The following is a 19,556-nucleotide window of genomic DNA, read 5'->3' as shown; positions in this document are numbered from 1 at the left end:
CCCCTCCCCGCCGAAAACCACATTCCCACTCCACTTGCTCTCGGGTTGTGCTTTGAAGAGGGAGGTGGCAAAATTTCATCTTCTGCCTTGGGAAGAATGATCCTCTGCTGAGTCCCCAACCCAGAATGACAGCTTTGACAGCTTATCCTGCTGTCAAAGCAAAAAATGCTACCTTCTCTCTCCAGCTGCTCTCAAGGGACAACAGCTAGGGAGAAAGTTGTCGTTCACCTCCCCTGCAAGCCTCTTCTCCGGCCAGAGGGCAAAGGGACTGGCTGAGGCTAGGGACAAAGGATAAGTAGAAAGGAAAGGGTGGCTTGAGGAGCTTGCTGGGGACACGTCCGTGGGCAGTCCAGACTGTGGATTTAAACTGTTGTGTCTGATTCCTTTGCAGACTGGACTGGCGGAGCCAGAGAGATGTAACTTCACCCTGGTGGAGTCCAAAGTCTCCAGCCATTCCGTGTCTATCCAGTGGAGAATTTTGGGGCCACCCTGTAACTTTAGCCTCATCTATAGCAGTGACACCCTGGGGGGCGCGTGGTGCCATCCCTTTCGGATAGACAACACCACATATGGATGTAACCTTCACGATTTACAAGCAGGAACCATCTATAACTTCAGGATTGTTTCTCTGGATGGAGAAGAGAGAACTGTGGACTTGCAAACAGGTAAAGGATGGCAGGTGCAGTTGGATGGCCAAGCCACTCCAGGTTGGACCCTGCCTTTACAAGCTGGTGTTTCATTTGAGTTCCAGGCATACAAAAAATGAAGGTAAAAATACCTGTAAAGATAAATATTGACAGAAATGCCTGGTTTCCTCAGATCTAGCCAGAAGCAGCTTGGTGGACTTTCAGAGACTCCCTTAGTGCTGAAAACAGCCAACTAGCCACTGAAAGGGTCGAGGTGGGGTGCAGGGCGGTCAGCAAAGAGAAACTTGGGGCTGTGGAGGGAATTTGTTAAACTGATGTGGTTTGAGCTTCCATTGCATTAAATTGTCAAACCCTGGAATAATTTTAAGTAAATGTTTTTAGAATAAATAATGTAAGTACAATATTAGGGATATGCCTTTCCTCAATTTAGTTTTATTTTTAGAACTGCACATAAAATCTTCAAGAATAGAATGGAGCCATTCATAGGGGAAAATTAGAAAAGTCCCTTGAAAAGATGATATGAAAATTGTTTTGTATCTCTTGAGTAATAACTAAAACAGCATAATATCAGAGAACATATTTTTATTACTTTACACAAATTATTTCCCTTACACTTTTGCCCAATCCTTCCATGTGTATATGTTCAGAGTCTGCCTCTCTTGCCTCAGTTTTCTTATCTGTAAAATTGTAGTGTTCGATTAGGTCATTCAAGTCCAAGTTCTTACCAAGTGCTCAACACTTAGGTATGGACTGTCATGTACATTACCTCATTTAATCCTCAGGGCTACCCTCAGATGTGCTCTGAATTCTTCAACAATGTTGATGTTCTCTGACTTCATTAGTCTACATTATCTCTATTTGTTGCAACAGTAAATTCTTACTTTCATCCAGAAATTCATATTTAAGTTAAAAATTCTAAAAGTCAAATTTAGAAATGTGTTGTCCTTACTATTCTTCCACATTTCAACCTGAAACAGGATCATTTCTTTTGCTACAGTTCTTCAAAGAGATGTGAGAACTCTCAGTTCTAAAGGCAGGTGCAGCAGTTTGAGAGAACTTACTAGGCTCATGTAACAAGTCAACTAGATATTAATTCTCTTATTTTTTCAAAGAAAAATATCAAAATCCCCAATTACATCACTTAACTTACTTCAGATTAAACTTTTAGATAATATCTGAGATTTGTAGCAACTTCTCTCTTCTTCTGAAAAGAGAAATCACTTATTAGAATCTGGTGGTTTGTAATATGGAATCAGACAGCCTGAAATCGACCACATAATTAGAACATTTTACAAAAGTTTCGGGTTTTTAGTTCAAATGTTGTTGGTTTTGTAATATTAAAGATAGTTCTTATACATGCTCATAGTGCTAATACTGTGAAATATATAACATAGAACTTACGGATATGTTAATTATGTTTGAAAAGGCATCTGGCCAACTAGTGTATGTGTTCAACGGAGCAGAACAATTTGTAAAAGCAGGTTGAGCTTCAGAAGTTTGTCATAGAAAAGATGAAGAAAGACCATTAAGAAGCCAGAATCTGGTTGTTTAACCCAACGAATTTACTTTTTGGAAAAACAGTAATGGAAAAGGACTCACTGTGGATGTTACCAGTTAGAATAGGCTTTGAGTTTAATTATGCAAGTAGGTGTTTCAAGTCCAGAGGCATTTCTGAAATGTAAGAAATACTTGCATTTTATTGACCATGTTGAGTAAAACAAGACTTCATCAGCATCCACAGTGTGCTAACATTCCGGGTTCTCACCATTTTTCTTAAGGAGACACCCTTTACTTATACTTGCCTACAAATCTTATGAGTTTCATGATAAATGTGAAGCATGAAAGTTGCAGGTGGTATTTGCATAATGATAAATTTTCCACACTTATTTCCATGGTGGTTGTTTAAAATTACTTTTTAAATTAAGATACTTTAAAAATTGTTTCAGGGAGGAATGTTTTAGTTGGTTATTTATTTGTCAGTAGTTCCTTCTACATCTTAAGGACATACGTGAATTATTCACTTAGTTAAAACAAAGTACTATTATTCCTCTATGTTGATCGCTGAGCTATGGAGATGAGATGCATAAATCATATTTTACTGTTATTAAAGCAATGCTAACTAGTATAATATTCAGACTGAGACAGAACTTCAAACAAAAAAGTCATTGAAAATATCTGTGCTTTCCATATTCTATTGTGCCTGTCTTACCAGTCTAACACAAAATAGAGCAAGAGCAAGACATGATTTGGATAGAGGTATAGTGTTTGCTTAGATGATCTCCATATCATTCCAAGTGTGACTTACCTAATTATTTTTCCTGATATACTGTCTAAAATAGCTCGTTATTTTCATGTCATATAGACATGACCTTAAGGATTAAAAAAATTAATTAAATGGGCACTGTTTCAGCAATAGTCATTTTCCAGTCCAGATTTAAAACCAGAATTGAAGAACATAATGGATTTAAACCCAGTTCAGCACACAGGTATCAAACATAATACTGCAGGGGACTATGCCAAGTAGTGATTGCTAAGCTTATCAAGATGACAAGCAGAAAATGGTTCCTGACCTTGTAGACTTGTGTAGAGGTGAGAGAAGGTTATGATGAAAGTGGCAACAGAGCTTTATCTCATCTTTTCTGGATGAGGACATTACTCTGCCTCATGTACACCATAATTTTATAACCATATTTGGCAATAATCAGGTTTATTTGGTTATTAAATGGTCAATGCAGCAAGAATATCCTTTGAAAGCCAAATTGTTTACTGTGAACCCACCAGAAATGAGACAGTGAACATACCAGATGTGGACTAGTTGGCATTTTTTACCTCTTTTGGAGCTCTTCTTAAACTTGGCGCTTTGGAGGACTGTACTCACAATCTAGAGCAGAGGTTGCAAACTGGTAGCCTCTGGAGATAGCTAGGTATCTAAATAATTGCTATGTCGTGTTTGGCTCATATAGTATATGTGAAAAAATCCAGATTATTTCACCAGCATTAAAAATTGAAAATTTACATTAAAACCCAAACGTATGGATTTTCTTAAATTTTTGGAAGATTTGGCAAAACTGTGCCTAGAACTCTCTAGAGCTGACTTGTGACTTCTTTTAGATACCAGTTCACTGGAATAGCACTTCATTCATTTCCTTACCTGATGTGAATTTGTGACTTCTACTCTATAGTTTTCATTTGAAAATTTTAGGGGCATTTATTTGTCTGGCAATAAGAGGTAGGTTTAAGTACTTAAATGGCATCTAATACATAGTAGGTATTCCATAAATACTGATTAAATGGATGGATGGATGAATGGTGAATCTGGGCATGGATGATGAATAGATGATAGATAGATAGATAGATAGATAGATAGATAGATAGATAGATAGATGCTAACATGTAGATACAGATAAGTATGCAGACATTAATGAATAAAATCGATATTTTTTTTGTTTTTTTGTTTTTTTTTTAGACTTACACTATATGATTTTTATTTGATAGTCTACGTAAATTTTTATTTTTTATTTTTTATTTTTATTTTATTTATTTTTATTTTTTGGTGGGGGAGGAAGGCAGGAAGGAAGGGAATAAGGACGGTAGGGAGGAAGGAAGGGATGAAGGAAGGAAGGGAGGAAGCGGGGAGGGAGGGAGGGAGGGAGGGAGGGAGGGAGGGAAGGGAAGAAAGGAAATCAAGCAATGAAAGAGACATTGCCGACCTGGATCTAGAGGTTTACAAGTTGATTTCTTTTTTTTTTTGAGAGAAGGAAAGAAAAAAAAAATAAGTAAAGGAGAGGAAGAAAGAGGAAGAGAAAGAGGGAGAGTAAATGGAAATATTGCTTTATTTTGAAAAAAATTGGGTATTAATTATGGCCAATCAATATTTCATTTAAACTAATGTGTAGGTGTGATGTGGTATTGACAAGAATGTATATTTTGTGTATTTGAAGTGGAGAGCTCTATAAATATTTATTAAGTTTACTTGTTCTGGATCTGAGTTCGAGTCCTTGATATCCTTATTAATTTTCTGTCTCATTGAATCTAAGTCTCCTATCTGGGTGTTAGGATCGTTAGCTCTTGTTGCATTGATCCTTTTACCACTATATCTTTGTTGCTTTAAAATCTATTTTATCCGATACAAGAATTGCAACTCCTGCTTTTTATTTATTTATTAAAATCGATATTTTAGTGAGAGAATGTATATATACTAAAAATATGGTCTATTCTCATTGGATTATGGGTCATTTATAGAGCCCAGAGAAGTGGTATAATGATAGATAACTTTATAGAAATAATATTTTAGCATCATTTTCCCTCTTGTGAAGTCAGTTTCAGCTACTTATTGCTAAGCCTAGAAAAACAAATGCTCTCAAATAATTTTAATTACTGGCCAGGCGCGGTGGCTCAAGCCTGTAATCCCAACCCTTTGGGAGGCTGAGGTGGGTGGATCATGAGGTCAAGAGATCGAGACCATCCTGGCCAACATGGTGAAACCCTGTCTCTACTAAAAATACAAAAATTAGCTGCGTGTGGTAGCATGTGCCTGTAGTCCCAGCTATTCAGGAGGCTGAGGCAGGAGAATTGCTTGAACCCGGGAGGTGGTGGTTGCAGTGAGCCAAGATTGTGCCACTGCACCCCAGCCTGGCACCTGGCAACAGGGTAAGACTCTGTCTCAAAAAATATATATATTAAAAAAATAATTTTAATTATTTTAATATGGCCAATTTGCTTGTCTTTAGTTAAAAAAAAATTAGGAACTTTAATTGTTAAATCATGATATCAGCTATTATTTCCACTTCAAAACACTGCCTATTGTATTGGTTTACTAGGAGTGACTTAACAAAATACCCCAGACTCTGGGTGGCTTAAACAACAGAAATTTATTTTCTCATAGCCCTGGAGGCTGGAAGTCCAAGGTGAAGGTGTCTGCAGGTTTGGTTTCTTCTGAGGCCTCTTCTTGGCTTGTAAATAGCACCTTCTTGCATGTCCTCACATAGTGGTCCCTCTGTTTCTATTGTCTGTCTGTTAATGCCTTCTTATAGGGACACTGGTCATACTGGCTTAGGGTACACTCTAATGGTCCCATTTTAACTTAATCACCTCTTTAAAGACCATATCTCCACATACATGCTGAGGTACTGGAGTTTAGGGTTTCAACATATAAATTCGGTGGGGGACAGAATTCATCCCCTAATACTTGCACAGTTTTAAACATAAGCCATCATTTCTTAATATCTGTAGGTTACCTGCATCAAAATATCTTGCAAAGCTGGTTGTGAAAACATATTCTTGCTTTCTACCCCACATGGAAAGAATTAGAATTTAGAAGGAATAGAGCTGAGGGAATCTGCATTTTAAACAAATATGAGAGTGAATCGATGCACGCAAGTTCAAGAGCTATTGACATAACTTTTCTATTGTTTGTTGGTGTTAAGATTTTGATACAATTCTTCTTAATGTATCATCAAATCTATAATGCCTAAGAGTATTTATTATCTTTCCCAAGAAGAGAGGAGTATTCTAATATTTGTTTTGTGCTTCTTTAAAAATTTATTTTATTTTCTTATTTGTTTCAGACAGGATCTTGCTCTGTTGCCCAGGCTGGAGTGGAGCGGCACAATCACGGCCCACTGCAGCCTTGATCTCCCAGGCTCAGGCAATTCTCCTGCCTCAGCCTCCTCAGTCGCTGGGACTACAAGCACCTAACACCACACCCAGCTAGTTTTTTAAAATTATTTGCGGAGATGGGGTGTCCCTATGTTGCTCAAGCTGGTTTTGAGCCTCTGTGGCCAGCCTGTTTTGTGCTTTTATGGCATATAAAAGTCTGCCACATATTATGTTTAATTGGTAACAGTGTAAAATAGGTATTATACTGACCATCTATAGCTTAATTTCATTCTCATGACAACCCTGTGAAGGAAGTATTGTGAAAGGGCAGGTTGCACAGAGGTAGGAGTTGAGTTTTGAAGGCAGACTGCCTCTACTGCTTACTAGTCATGTTATTTGGGGCAAGTTACTTAACCCTTCCAGGTCTGTTTCCAAACCTACAAAATGAGGATGGTATAGTAATAATAACTCATGGGGTTGTTATGAGGTTTTCATTGGTTCACACATAAAATTTGGAAAAGTTTTTGTCACATATGAAGTGTGTAGTGAGTTTACTCTTATTACTTCCAGGTTGGAGATGAGATCAATCTTCACAAGAATTAACTGATAATTTTTACAAATTCACACAGCTAACATGCAATAGAGTCAGAACTTGAACTCTGGTTTACTGTCTCCAACTCCAGTATCTTTCTGCTACTCTGCAGAAAGAATATTATTTTTAAGTTGGCACTAGTTTTTTAAAATTATCATGTGCTATTTTATTATTTTTCAAGTCCATTTTTAAAGAGGACAAAGTATATTTAAAAATTTTTTAAATCTATGCATACTTAGTATACACAAAAATGGACTAATGGCTAAATATGTTTTGGTGTGAAGCAGTTGTGAGTCTGTTGAACTTCTGGTGATGACTTCTGTATTTAGCAGTCAGCCATTTACAGTCTATTTATTTCAGGAATTTTAAGGTCAAGCTGAGTTACCTATGTGCAATGAACCAGTTCTCTGAAATTGGTCTTCCTTTATGTACCTAGAAATATTTCTCTATTAGTCTAACTTCTGTTTCTAGGCATGGCATTTTATACATTAGCTAGGAAGAAATACAATCTAATTTGTCTGGACAGAATTAAGGTTAAAAAAACTGTTTGCCTTCCATTCCCAGATGCCAGTTTGCTGGAATCCCTCTGGAAATAAAATATAATATTATACCTTTCTGACTTGTAGGAGAAACCAACCCCATTCTATATGTATGAATGTACATAAATTAAGATGCATTTATACCCCTAAACATATAGTATGCAGCTAAAATCAACACAGTAGGTATATATCTATGTTTGCAGGGATTTTTGTTTTTGATATTGTGTTTTCTTCCTTTTATATGGAGAAACTCAAATGCCTAAAAATGTAAAAAGGATAGGGTAATGAACTCCTATGTACTCATCACCTCCCTTCAATAATTACCAAGTTATGACCAACCTTGTTTCATCCACATCCCCACCCACTCCCGCACTGCACATCATTTTGATACAATCCAAGTCATGATTACTTCATTTGTAAATAGTTCAGTCTACATCTCTGAATGATAACCACAATATGATTGTCACACCTAACATTAGCAATAATACCTTAATACGTAGATATCCAGGTATGGAAGTACATATCAAGTGACAGCTCATGAATTTCTACATAAGAAGACTTTTGGACAGCAATCTAATTAGAAGAGGGTGCCAGGGGACTTCTCTGTATATTGCATTTACATAGCATTTTAGATAATACTGAAAAGCCTCAGTTATTGATATTAAAGAATTGAGCTGGAACTACTAAATAATATTATGGGGATAGGGGTTTAGTCATCTCGTTAAGTTTTCTGGGTGCCCTCAGTGCTGACATGGTTCTCTAATATTCACTAAAAGTGAGCTTCTCATTTTAGATCTAGTGTATACAGATGTTACCTTAAATGTACCGCAGCCTGATGTATTAATATAATTTAATGCATCATCTTTAAAGTAAGCCAGAAAACTGACTTTTGTCAGTATTGTCAAACAATAACAGAGTAAAAGAAATTACCTCTCTAGAAATGTCTTTAATTCACTGGAGGTTGTGCCCAATTCCTTTTCTGTTTTTCTTCTCATTTTCAGAAACCTGCACCAAAGAAGGTTTGGGTTTTTGCCCCATCCCCACCCTGATTTTCACAAGTGAACCTCCACTTATTTAATATGAATAGTGGATGTTTACTCCATATTATATAAAATGCTACATAAATGCAGTTTCAGTCAAGTCTCCTAACCACTCTGCTTGTAACTAGATTGTTATTCCAATTTCTGTAAAGATTCTGTATCTTTGGTTGGGAGAAAGGGATAAAATCCAGTTTGAAAAGACCTGAGTGCCTAGGAAGAAACTTAGACTTATCCTGAAATAGAAACTCATGAAAAGGTTTTAATGCTTCAAGGGGGATTAGGATGACAGATGGGGGAGATGTACAAAGAGATTATTTGGCAATCATGGAGGAAAGACAGAAAATAAGGCAGAGGCAGGGCACAGTGACTCACTCATGTAATCCCAGCACTTTGGGACACTAATGTGGGAGGATCATGTGAGCTCAGGAGTTTGAGACCAGCTGGGGCAACATGGCAAAACCCTGTCTCTACAAAAAAATTAAACAATTAGTGGGCAAGGTGGTGTGTACCTGTGGTCCCCGCTACTCAGGAGGCTGAGGTGGGAGAATCGCTTGAGCCTAGGAGGCTGCAATGAACCATGATCATATCAGTGGTCTCCAGCCTGGGTGACAGAGCAGGGCCCTGTCTTAAAAGAAAAAGGAAAATAAGGAAGATATTTAGAAAACTCCCAAGGTAATCCAGCACAAAATGAAAGGACTCCAGGTAAACGCAACAAAATTAGGAAAAAAGGAAGCAGGCAAGAAAAATATTATTTTTGAAAAGAGAACTTTCATGATCACAGAATTAGATTTAGCTGTCATTTCTGTTGTTATTCATTTTGCCAAACTATCATCTGAAGAATTCTATAATTCTGAAAAATGCCTATCATTTTCCATAGACATCTATTTTTATTTTTTGTCATTACACTGAATATGCAATTCATGACATCATTTCCCACACTAGGACAGCTAAGATGTGATAGAAAGAAAACACAATTTAGAGACAGGTAGTAGAAGTTCAACTGTACCACCTGTTCCTATACAACATGAGTGAGTCATGTAATGTATCTGAGCCCCTAATCCGACTGAGAAAGAAGTTGTAAATTATCAGGTCCTACACAAATGTAATGCGGTACTGTTATACCTTTAACAAAAGCTTTTGCCACATTTGCCTTATCTAGTCTTTGATGGACCTTTGGGTTGGTTCCATGTCTTTGCTATTGTAAACAGTGCCCCAATAAACATGTCTTTATAATAGAAGATTTTATAATCCTTTGGGTAAATACCCAATAATGGGATTGCTGGGTCAAATGGAATTTCTATTTCTAGATCCTTGAGGAATCACCAGACTGTCTTCCACAATGGTTGAACTAATTTATACTGCCACCAGCAGTGTAAAAGTGTTCATATTTCTCCACATCCTTCCAGTGTCTGTTGTCTCCAAATTTTTTAATGATCACCATTCTAACTGGCATAAGATGGTATCTCAATATGGTTTTGATTTGCATTTCTCTAATGACCAGTGATGATGAGCTTTTTTTCATATGTTTGTTGGCTGCAAAAATGTCTTCTTTTGAGAAGTGTCTGTTCATATCCTTCACCCACTGTTTGATGGGGTTATTTGTTTTTTTCTTATAAATTTGTTGAAGATCTTTGTGGATTCTGGTTATTAGCCCTTAGTCAGATGGGTAGATGGCAAAAATTTTTTCCCATTCTGTTGGTTGCTGGTTCACGCTACTGATAGTTTCTTTTGCTGTGCAGAAGCTCTTAAGTTTAATTAGATCCCATTTGTCTATTTTGGCTTTTGTTGCCATTGCTTTTGGTGTTTTAGTCATGGAGTTCTTGCCTATGCCTATGTCCTGAATGGTATTGCCTAGGTTTTCTTCTAGGATTTTTATGGTGTTAGGTCTTATGTTTAAATCTGGAATACTATGTGGCCCTAAAAAAGGATGAGTTCATGTCCTTTGCAGGGACATGGATAAAGCTGGAAACCATCGTTCTCAGCCAACTGACACAAGAACAGAAAACCAAACACCACATGTTCTCACTCATAAGTAGATGTTGAACAACAAGAACACATGGGGAACATCACACACTGGGGCCTGTCAGGGGGTGGGGGAGCTAGGGGAGGGATAGCAGGGGGTTGGGGGTATTGGGGAGGGATAGCATTAGGAGAAATACCTAAGGTAGATGACAGGGGGGATGGATACAGCAAACCACCAAGGCTTGTGTATACCTATGTAACAAACCTGCATACTCTGCACATATACCCCAAAACTTAAAGTATAATTTTTAAAAAGATTAAAAAATTATAAATATAAGGTAAGTGTAATGTATATATCAAGGAACAGTTGTGCAAGACAATGATCAAAGTACTTTGAATCATAGGCCTTATAATGAGACTGTAGTTTCAAGTATAAGCCACAACTAAGGCCTTGAAAAACCTAACTCTTCTAAGGCTAAATATTCTCATCAGAAAAAAAACAGAAATATTAAATGTACCTATCTTAAAAAAAAAAAAAAAAAAAGAGCAGCTTTTGGCCCCAACCTATGGATTGACTGCACTTTTTGTTATAAGGTTGAATTTATTTCAATAGCAATTACAATTATTTCTAATTCTAAACAGTCTAGAAATTTCTATATCAATAAATACTAATGTTTTAATGACCATGCAGTGGCAAAAAAACAATAAGAAGCAAATATTATTTGTGCTATAAATATAGCTTTGTTTCTCTTTCTAAATAACATTAGAAAAAAAAGACAGGGTCTTTCTATGTTGCCCAGGTTGGAGTGCAGTAGCTATTCACAGGCACTATTATAATGCACTACAGCCTCGAGTTCCTGGACTCAAGCAATCCTCCTACCTCAGCCTCCTGAGTAACTGGAACTAAGGACATGCACCATCACACCTGGCTTCCTAAGTCAAATTTTTTTTTAAAAAAGAATTCATTTTGGTTCAGGAATTTTGCCATACTTTGTCTTTTCCTTTGAGAACAGAAAAATGGTGTTGACATCAAGCCTGCTTATGGAACTCTGGGGCTTTCTGGTACTAATAGATTTATTCAAGTATATGAAATGAATAGTGTAGCACTTAGTGTCATAACTTATTTTGACTATGCATTTGTCATTCCATATTTCAGGTCTATTTGGAACCAAGAAATACAAAGTGCTTTAAATTTATGGCTAATGATAAATATTGATACATTGATCAAGACTAAAGTTTTGATTTATTATTTTTGACAGTTCTCATATTTTGTAATACCTCACTGGTTACTGTGTGGATGTGTGATGAGTAGAAAAACCAGACTATAAAAGCACACATCTGTGCATTGATATCTTTAGCCATCAGCAGAAATTATATAAGCAAGATATACTAATTATACATGATCTGTCATGTGATCAGAAGATTATAGGTACATGACTAAATTTTCAAGTGGCATAAAAATTCTCTCTCTCTCTCTCTCTCTCTCTCTCTCTATATATATATATATATATATTTACTTATATATATATATTTTTATATATATTTATTTATATATATATATATATTTATCACATATATATTTACTACATACATACACACATAGACATATTATATGAAATGTGCACCCCTGATAGAAGTATCTAATAAAACTTTGACAACTTTTTTAAATACATCAGAGTTTTTATTGGGCTTATATTTAAAGGGAGTCTAAAAACTATTTAGTTTCCGCAGCATGCATAGCAGTAGTGGACAACTGCCAGCAAAGGGCTTTATCACAGTATAAATGGGGTTTTAAGTGTTTGTTTCCAGTACAGGTTCTCGCAGCCCAGGCACTTCCCAGTCTCATTGTTCCTTTGTTCTAGCGGATGTACAAAGGATTGACTGTTTTGTTTTCTGGTTCAGAAAGATTAGATAAAGTCTGCATTTCTGAACTTCACCCTCTAGGCATGCAACGTTAAAATTTATTTTCTATATCTCATATTTTGCAGATTAAATATGTTTAGATTCTACTGATCATAACATATTTTAAAATTTGTATCTGACTTGATAGTACATGCAGATGACAGTATTGATCCCTTTTGAACTATCACTGAAAGCAACTGTCCCTCTCATCCTTGTCCTTAAAATGCCACTTCAGCAGAAGTATGTCATCATAGGTGGGTAGGACAGCATTGTTCTTGAGTTTCTGGCTATTAGAATCTCATAATCTCTATATCTTGTTACTTCTCAAAATTTGCCTTGGAATGTAAGTATTATTACTATACTCGCCAGACAGATGGGAAAGTGGAGGCTTAGACAGGTTAAGTAACTTGCCCAAAGTTCATGACCTTGTTAGAGCTGAGATTTGAATGTAGTTTTGACTCCAGAGCCCATGCTGTCTGCCATTACATTTCACTGCTTCTGTGGCAGTATTTTCCCCTAATAATAGGTTATATAATAATAACAGCTAACTTTGAGCACTTACTACATGCCAGACACAGTTCTTAGTACTTTATATGTAATATTCAATTTAATCTTCATAACAATTCTAAAAAGATATCAGGATTGCATAAATGAGGAAACTGAGGCACAGGGAGGTTAAAGAATTGCCCAAAGGGCCGGGCGCGGTGGCTCATGCCTGTATTCCCAGCACTTTGGGAGGCCGAGGCCAGTGGATCCCAAGGTTGAGAGATCGAGACCATCCTGGTCAGCATGGTTAAACCCCGTCTCTACTAAAAATACAAAAAATTAGCTGGGCGTGGTGGCACGTGCCTGTAATCCCAGCTACTCAGGAGGCTGAGGCAGGAGAATTGCCTGAACCCAGGAGGCAGAGGTTGCAGTGAGCCGAGATCGCGCCATCGCACTCCAACCTGGGTAACAAGAGAGAAACTCTGTCTCAAAAAAAAAAAAGAATTGCCCAAAGTACACAGCTACAAATAGGAGAGCCCAATTCAAGCCCAGACCATCAAACTCTAGAATATGTATTCTTTAGGTTAACCAAAAGGCTGTGTGCTATGGTGTGAACCATTCAGCCTTGTCTTCCAAGCTCACCTTTGTTTCAGGCACTCTATGAATTTTTGTCTTAGTTACTGCTGCTTCAGTTTGTGTGTCAGCTAACATTTATGTTATTATTATTGATGTTATAAATGTGACACATAAAATTTTTGCAGTATGATATACTTATATAAATCATAGCATAATACATAGAAACCTTAGATTTCATAGATATTAAGCCTTTGGTGTCTACTGGTCAGCCATGCATAGTCTTATGAGTTGTCGGTCCACAGCTGCCTTTTGAATATAGAGTAAGGCTATCTTATTTCTTTTTTTATATGTTAATTACAAGTGAACATCTTCTTAAAACATATAAGAAGGTTATATCTTCTAATAAGGTCTAGGATTCCTGGTGTTACATTGTGAGCAAAATATAGTCTACCAGGAGGTAGTGAAGTTTCTACAGCCATGTCATTATAATATCTGGCCTGATCCTTAAATATTGTTCTCCAATATCTTGATCCCACTTTCTAGACCAAGAACCATGTTGGATTTCTGAAAATTTCTCATAAAGATGTCTCTCAGTAGTTCTACTCTCAGCATTCAGGGTAGGGGCAGCCCCTTATTTCTTGGGTTTTACTCCCCACTGTACTAAAAGAATGGCTGCTCACTAAATATCATTGACCTAGTTCCTGACCCAGATATGCTTCTTATTCTTTTCAAGTTCAGTGGTGGAGATTCAACACAGGCAAAGCAGGACTCCTCAAACTGATCCTTGGCTTTGAGAGCTGAAATAAGGTGAACAGTTGGGTGCAAGATTTGCCCATTCCCACTTACTCTGGGTGCTCTGGCAACACCAAATTGCTCTGGCCCCTAAATTGAGATTTTAAAAATCTAGTAACATAAGGAGCCAGGCTGGGTGGCTCATGCCTGTAATCCCAGCACTTTGGGAGGCCGAGGCGGGCGGATCACCTGAGGTCAGGAATTTGAGACCAGCCTGGCAAACATGGTAAAAGCCTGTCTCTAATAAAAATACAAAAAAAAAAAAAAAGCCAGACATGGTGGCTTGCATCTGTAATCCCAGCTACTTGGGAGGCTGAGGCAGGAAAAATGCTTGAACCTGGGAGACAGAGGTTGCAGTGAGCCAGGATCATGCCACTGCACTCCAGGCTGGGCAACAGAGTGAGACTGTCTCAAAAAAAAAAAAAGGATAATCTAGAGATATAGGGAACTTCAGCTACCAGGAGAATCCATTTTGGTAAGCAAAGCTATCTTAGGTTTATAATCAGATCTGTATCTTTTGAGGTTGTCTAATATCTAAAAACCACCCTAAGTTATGTATACTAGATACCAATAGTCCACAACCTAGGAAGAAGTTCAATATATGTTTCAAAGTATTTCTTAATAATTGAGATCTTCATTATTTATGCAGGCATAACCTGGATGTTTGTTAATGTTTGAAAACTGTGCTAAACTACAAGCCAAAGAAAATAAAACTTTGCTGGGACTTTCAAGATCAGAGCTACCTCAACAACAACAAAACAAAGGAATTCATATGACTAGTAGCTAGATGGGTTTTTCAAGAAAGTGAAAGGTTAGGTTTGGAAGTGAAGAAAAATGCCAATTTATTTCACAAAGAACAGATTAAGTTTTTAAGAAAAATAAGCGGTTATTTGCAAAGTCTTCAAGCCATATTTCTTTTTTTTTTTGCATTTGCCTTGCAGATCCTTTGCCGCCTGCTAGGTTTGGAGTCAGTACAGAGAAGAGTAATTCAACCAGCTTGCATGTTTGGTGGACTCCTTCTTCCGGAAAAGTCACCTGGTATGAGGTGCAATTATTTGATGAAAATAACCAAGAGATACAGGGGGTTCAAATTCAAGAAAGTACTTCACGGAATGAATACACTTTTTTCAATCTCACTGCTGGTAGTAAATACAATATTACCATCACAGCTATTTCTGGAGAAAAACGTTCTTCTTCAGTTTACACCAATGGATCAACAGGTAAGACCCGTTTGTTTATGGCTGAGTAGTCAGTAGTCTATGATACTTTTCAAGGTATACTTTATTCAAGAAATAAGAGTAAGATTGCTACTCCAGAACACAATTAATTAATTAGCAATTCGTTAACTTTTTTTTTCTTTTTTGAGATGCAGTCTCATACTATCGCCTGGGCTGGAGTGTAGTGGCGCTGTCTCGGCTCACTGCAACCTGCACCTTCCAGGTTCAAGCAATTCTCCTGCATCTGCCTCCCGAGTAGCTGGGATTACAGGCACCCCACCGTCACCACCATGCCCAGCTAATTTTTTGTATTTTTAGTAGAGACAGGGTTTCACCATGTTGGCCAGGCTGGTCTCAAACTCCTGACCTTGTGATTTGCCCGCCTTGGCCTCCCAAAGTGCTGGGATTACAGGCATGAGCCACCGTGCCCAGCCAATTAGTTGACTTTTTATAAGGAGCTTGTGCAATACAGTGGACAGACTGGACTGAAAATAGGATAGGTGGCTATGCTGCTCACTTGCTTAGCAGTTTTGAAGAAGTCATGGGACTTCTCTGGAATTGAAGTTTTCTCCAATTTGGAACAGATACCCCCAATGGCCCTTCTAACTCAAATCCAAAGCAACAAAAACTTTCTGTCCCATTTTCTAAGTTTGTGCCATAAAACTTATTTTTTTAATGTTTTTCTTTTTTGTATACTCTTCTCATAACATTGAGACATAATGTTTCCTAAGTATTTCCATGTTTGAAACAAGTCTTTGTTTTCTCGATGTGGTGAAAAATAAGTCATCTATGAACCCACATCTTATGATATACATGGCACACTACTACCTCCTTTCATAAAGTACATGTCTTTCATGTCATTTACTCTCCCCCTCCTTTTCTCTCTTCTTTTATTATTTTTTTAAATTATACTTTAAGTTCTGGGGTACATGTGCAGAATATGCAGGTTTGTTACATAGGCATACATGTGCCATGGTGATTTGCTGCACTCATCAACCCATCATCTACATTAGGTATTTCTCTTAATGCTATCCTTCCCCTAACCCCCCACCCCCTAACAAGCCCTAGTGTGTGATGTTCCCCTCCCTGTGTCCATGTGTTCTCCTTGTTCAACTCCCATTTATGAGTGAGAACATACTGTGTTTTGTTTTCTATTCCTGTGTTAGTTTGCTGAGAATGGTGGTTTTCAGCTTCATCCATGTTCCAAAGGACATGAACTCATCCTTTTTTATGGCTGCATAGTATTCCATGGCATATATATGGCACATTCTCTCTCTCTTTTTTAAATCTCTCTCTCTCCGTTTTTCATCTTCTATAGTTCTTTCCTTTCTCTCTTCCACTTACTGCTGTGCAATGTTATATATGTTACTGGCAGAAACTACTTTAATACCTATTAAGTGGGGGAGGTAGACAAGTAAATACGATGCAATTTGAGGCTACAGACTTTGAAGAAAGCACTAATCAAAGTTTCCAGTGGAATTTCCAGAATCCTGATATTTATTAATGCTATTACCATGTTAAGATGTACAGAGAAACATAAATGAATATGTAACTTCTAATTAAATGTGTCTATATCTCCTATAAGGGAATTATAAATGATATTTTTGACATGCATTTTATACCACTAGTGCCATCTCCAGTGAAAGATATTGGTATTTCCACAAGAGCCAATTCTCTCCTGATTTCCTGGTCCCATGGTTCTGGGAATGTGGAACGATACCGGCTGACGCTAATGGATAAAGGGATCCTAGTTCAAGGCGGTGTTGTGGACAAACATGCTACTTCCTATGCTTTTCACGGGCTGACACCTGGCTACATCTACAACCTCACTGTTGTGACTGAAGCCGCAGGGCTGCAAAACTACAGGTGGAAACTAAGCAGGACAGGTAAGTTTTCCCTAGTTAGCCCAAGAAGAATAAAGCTCAAATCAAGGGAATGTTTAATAAATCAAGCTTACTATTTGAGTAGCAGTAATGTAGGACAAGTTGAAATTCCTATAAGGTAGAGAAGACCTGTATCCACTGTTCTCAGAAAAAGAAGAGTTCTCTTTGATTCTAAAGTTTAGGCTAGCCCTTGGCAACATTTTCAAGTAGGCAAAGTTAAATACTGACATGGACCTAGCTTCTCTTCTTCTCTTTTTAATACTCCATCTTTTTGCAAACGATTCCTACTTCCTTTTCTTAAGGAAAATCCACTGTCTTAATGGCATCACTCACAGTGAACCAGAATTACCTTCTTCATGCCATACATAGCCCTACTCCCGTGTGACAATCATTTCCAAAACCTTCTAACCACGTGACCTGGGTCCCAATCCCACAGGACCTATTCCCACAGCCTACCCTAGACTAATAAATGAATGTATGCTGAGTATTGATGAGTAATTTATACAAACTTTGATTCATTCCGCAAATAATTATTGAATGTAAGCTAGATGCTGGGCATTGCTGATATAACATCCAAGAGAGACAAAATCTTTGCCCTCACGGAGCTTACATTTTATTAGCGTCTAATGCTTCTAGCAAGTCTAATGTGTAAATTAAATCTCTTCTCTTGGCAAGTTATCTAATTTTAAAAGAAACTCTAATATATGTAGTGCCTTAGACATTCGTTTCTGGAACTATAGGAGGCTGGTGGGATAGATATTTGAGGATACCAGTACATTTACATAGCTTTTATAGCACACCTCAAATATATGTAGATATTCCTGGCCAAAAATGTTCTATATATCTCAAAAGTTATTTATGTATATCAAGAGCAAATTGCATTCCTAACTGCCTTATGCAAAATCAGAGTGCTATGCCCATTCTTTTCTCTTTTTTTTTTTTTTTTTTCGATACAGAGTTTCACTCTTGTTGCCCAAGCTGGAGTGCAGTGGCACAATCTTGGCTCACTGCAACCTTGGCCTCCCAGTTTCAAGCAATTCTCTCACCTCAGCCTCCTGAGTAGTTGGGATTGCAGGCACCCGCCACCACGTCTAGCTAATTTTTTTATTTTTAGTAGAGATGAGGTTTCATCATGTTGGCCAGGATGGTCTTGAACTCTTGACCTCAGGTGATCCACCTGCCTCAGCTTCCCAAAGTGTTGGGATTACAGGTGTGAACCACTGCTCCCAGACACCCATTCTTTTAAGGAAATTTCATTAATTTCTTTTCTAGAAAAAGTATTCACCAAAGGGCATCTCCCTTTTAATCGTTTTCCTTTGATGAAGTAGTAATAAACTCATTAACTTGATCATGATTTAATATAAAAATTAAAGTATTTTTAATCACATAAAATTCTGTAATCACCAATCAATTGATCAATCTATTATGTGCCCAATTTTATTAAATATAAAAACAAAAAGAAATGAGGCAGATGACAGACCTTTTTGGGCCTTCCACTTAAAGAATTTCTGAACTTGAAAGGACCATTGTAGGTCTTTGAGCTGGGCTTATTTGCAAATAAGAAACACTACAAGGCTCAGTGAACTATAGAGAGCTGTCCAGAGTTTCCCAGCTGACCAAAATGGCCCAGTCCCAACCAGAATCCAAGCTTCTGCCTCCCAGGATTTGGGCCTTGCCACATAGCTTACCTTGGGTTCTAAAGCATTATTTTTGCCTCTTTTTAAATTTTTTTTTATTTTTATTTTTTTACTATCTGAAGAGGATAATTTTTCCCTTTCGAAGTGCTTGTTTTCTCCAGAACAAGGAGTGTGGCTTGCAGAAATAAAAATACAGGTCAAAATTTGGCCATAGTACTGGTGAGATATTCTGAGTAAAAGTCTCTTTTCTGTTCTTTTCTAATTAGCCCCCATGGAAGTCTCAAATCTGAAGGTGACAAATGATGGCAGTTTGACCTCTCTAAAAGTCAAGTGGCAAAGACCTCCTGGAAATGTAGATTCCTACAACATCACGCTGTCTCACAAAGGGATCATCAAGGAATCCATAGTATTAGCACCTCGGGTTACTGAAACCCATTTTAAAGAGTTAACCCCGGGACGACTTTATCAAGTTACTGTCAGCTGTATCTCTGGAGAACTGTCTGCTCAGAAGATGGCAGTGGGCAGAACATGTGAGTCTTGGGCACCAGAATGTTGCTTTTGCGTGGTTGCTCTAATCACTCTCTGATCCACCTTAGAACAGGACAAAATAAGTTAGCAGGAAAACTCCTTTCCTAATCTGAGAAGTGGAGCCTATGTACCTGAAGGTGCCTGGGTTATGGCCCAT

At 37.6% G+C, this 19,556-nt stretch overlaps 1 protein-coding gene across 4 annotated transcripts in view; it reads left to right on the top strand.

Moving 5' to 3' along the window:
• The window catches only part of PTPRB (protein tyrosine phosphatase receptor type B), a 121,641-nt gene that overhangs the window by 30,083 nt on the left and 72,002 nt on the right, over positions 1 to 19,556 (top strand). For all 4 annotated transcript variants that reach the window (XR_013521927.1, XR_013521928.1, XM_002807127.7 and 1 more), the window contains 4 exons: positions 392 to 665; positions 15,076 to 15,354; positions 16,980 to 17,237; positions 19,138 to 19,401. Coding sequence is in view for 2 of the 4 variants with exons in the window: in XM_002807127.7 (XP_002807173.4) it covers positions 392 to 665; positions 15,076 to 15,354; positions 16,980 to 17,237; positions 19,138 to 19,401 (1,075 nt within the window). In the remaining 2 variants the exon portion in view is untranslated. The remainder of the gene's footprint in view (positions 1 to 391; positions 666 to 15,075; positions 15,355 to 16,979; positions 17,238 to 19,137; positions 19,402 to 19,556) is intronic.

The sequence above is a fragment of the Callithrix jacchus genome, chromosome 9, assembly GCF_049354715.1.
Source record: "Callithrix jacchus isolate 240 chromosome 9, calJac240_pri, whole genome shotgun sequence".
Lineage (NCBI taxonomy): Eukaryota > Metazoa > Chordata > Mammalia > Primates > Cebidae > Callithrix > Callithrix jacchus.
Note: the sequence above shows the minus strand (reverse complement) of the source record. Positions and strands in the feature narration are given on the sequence as shown.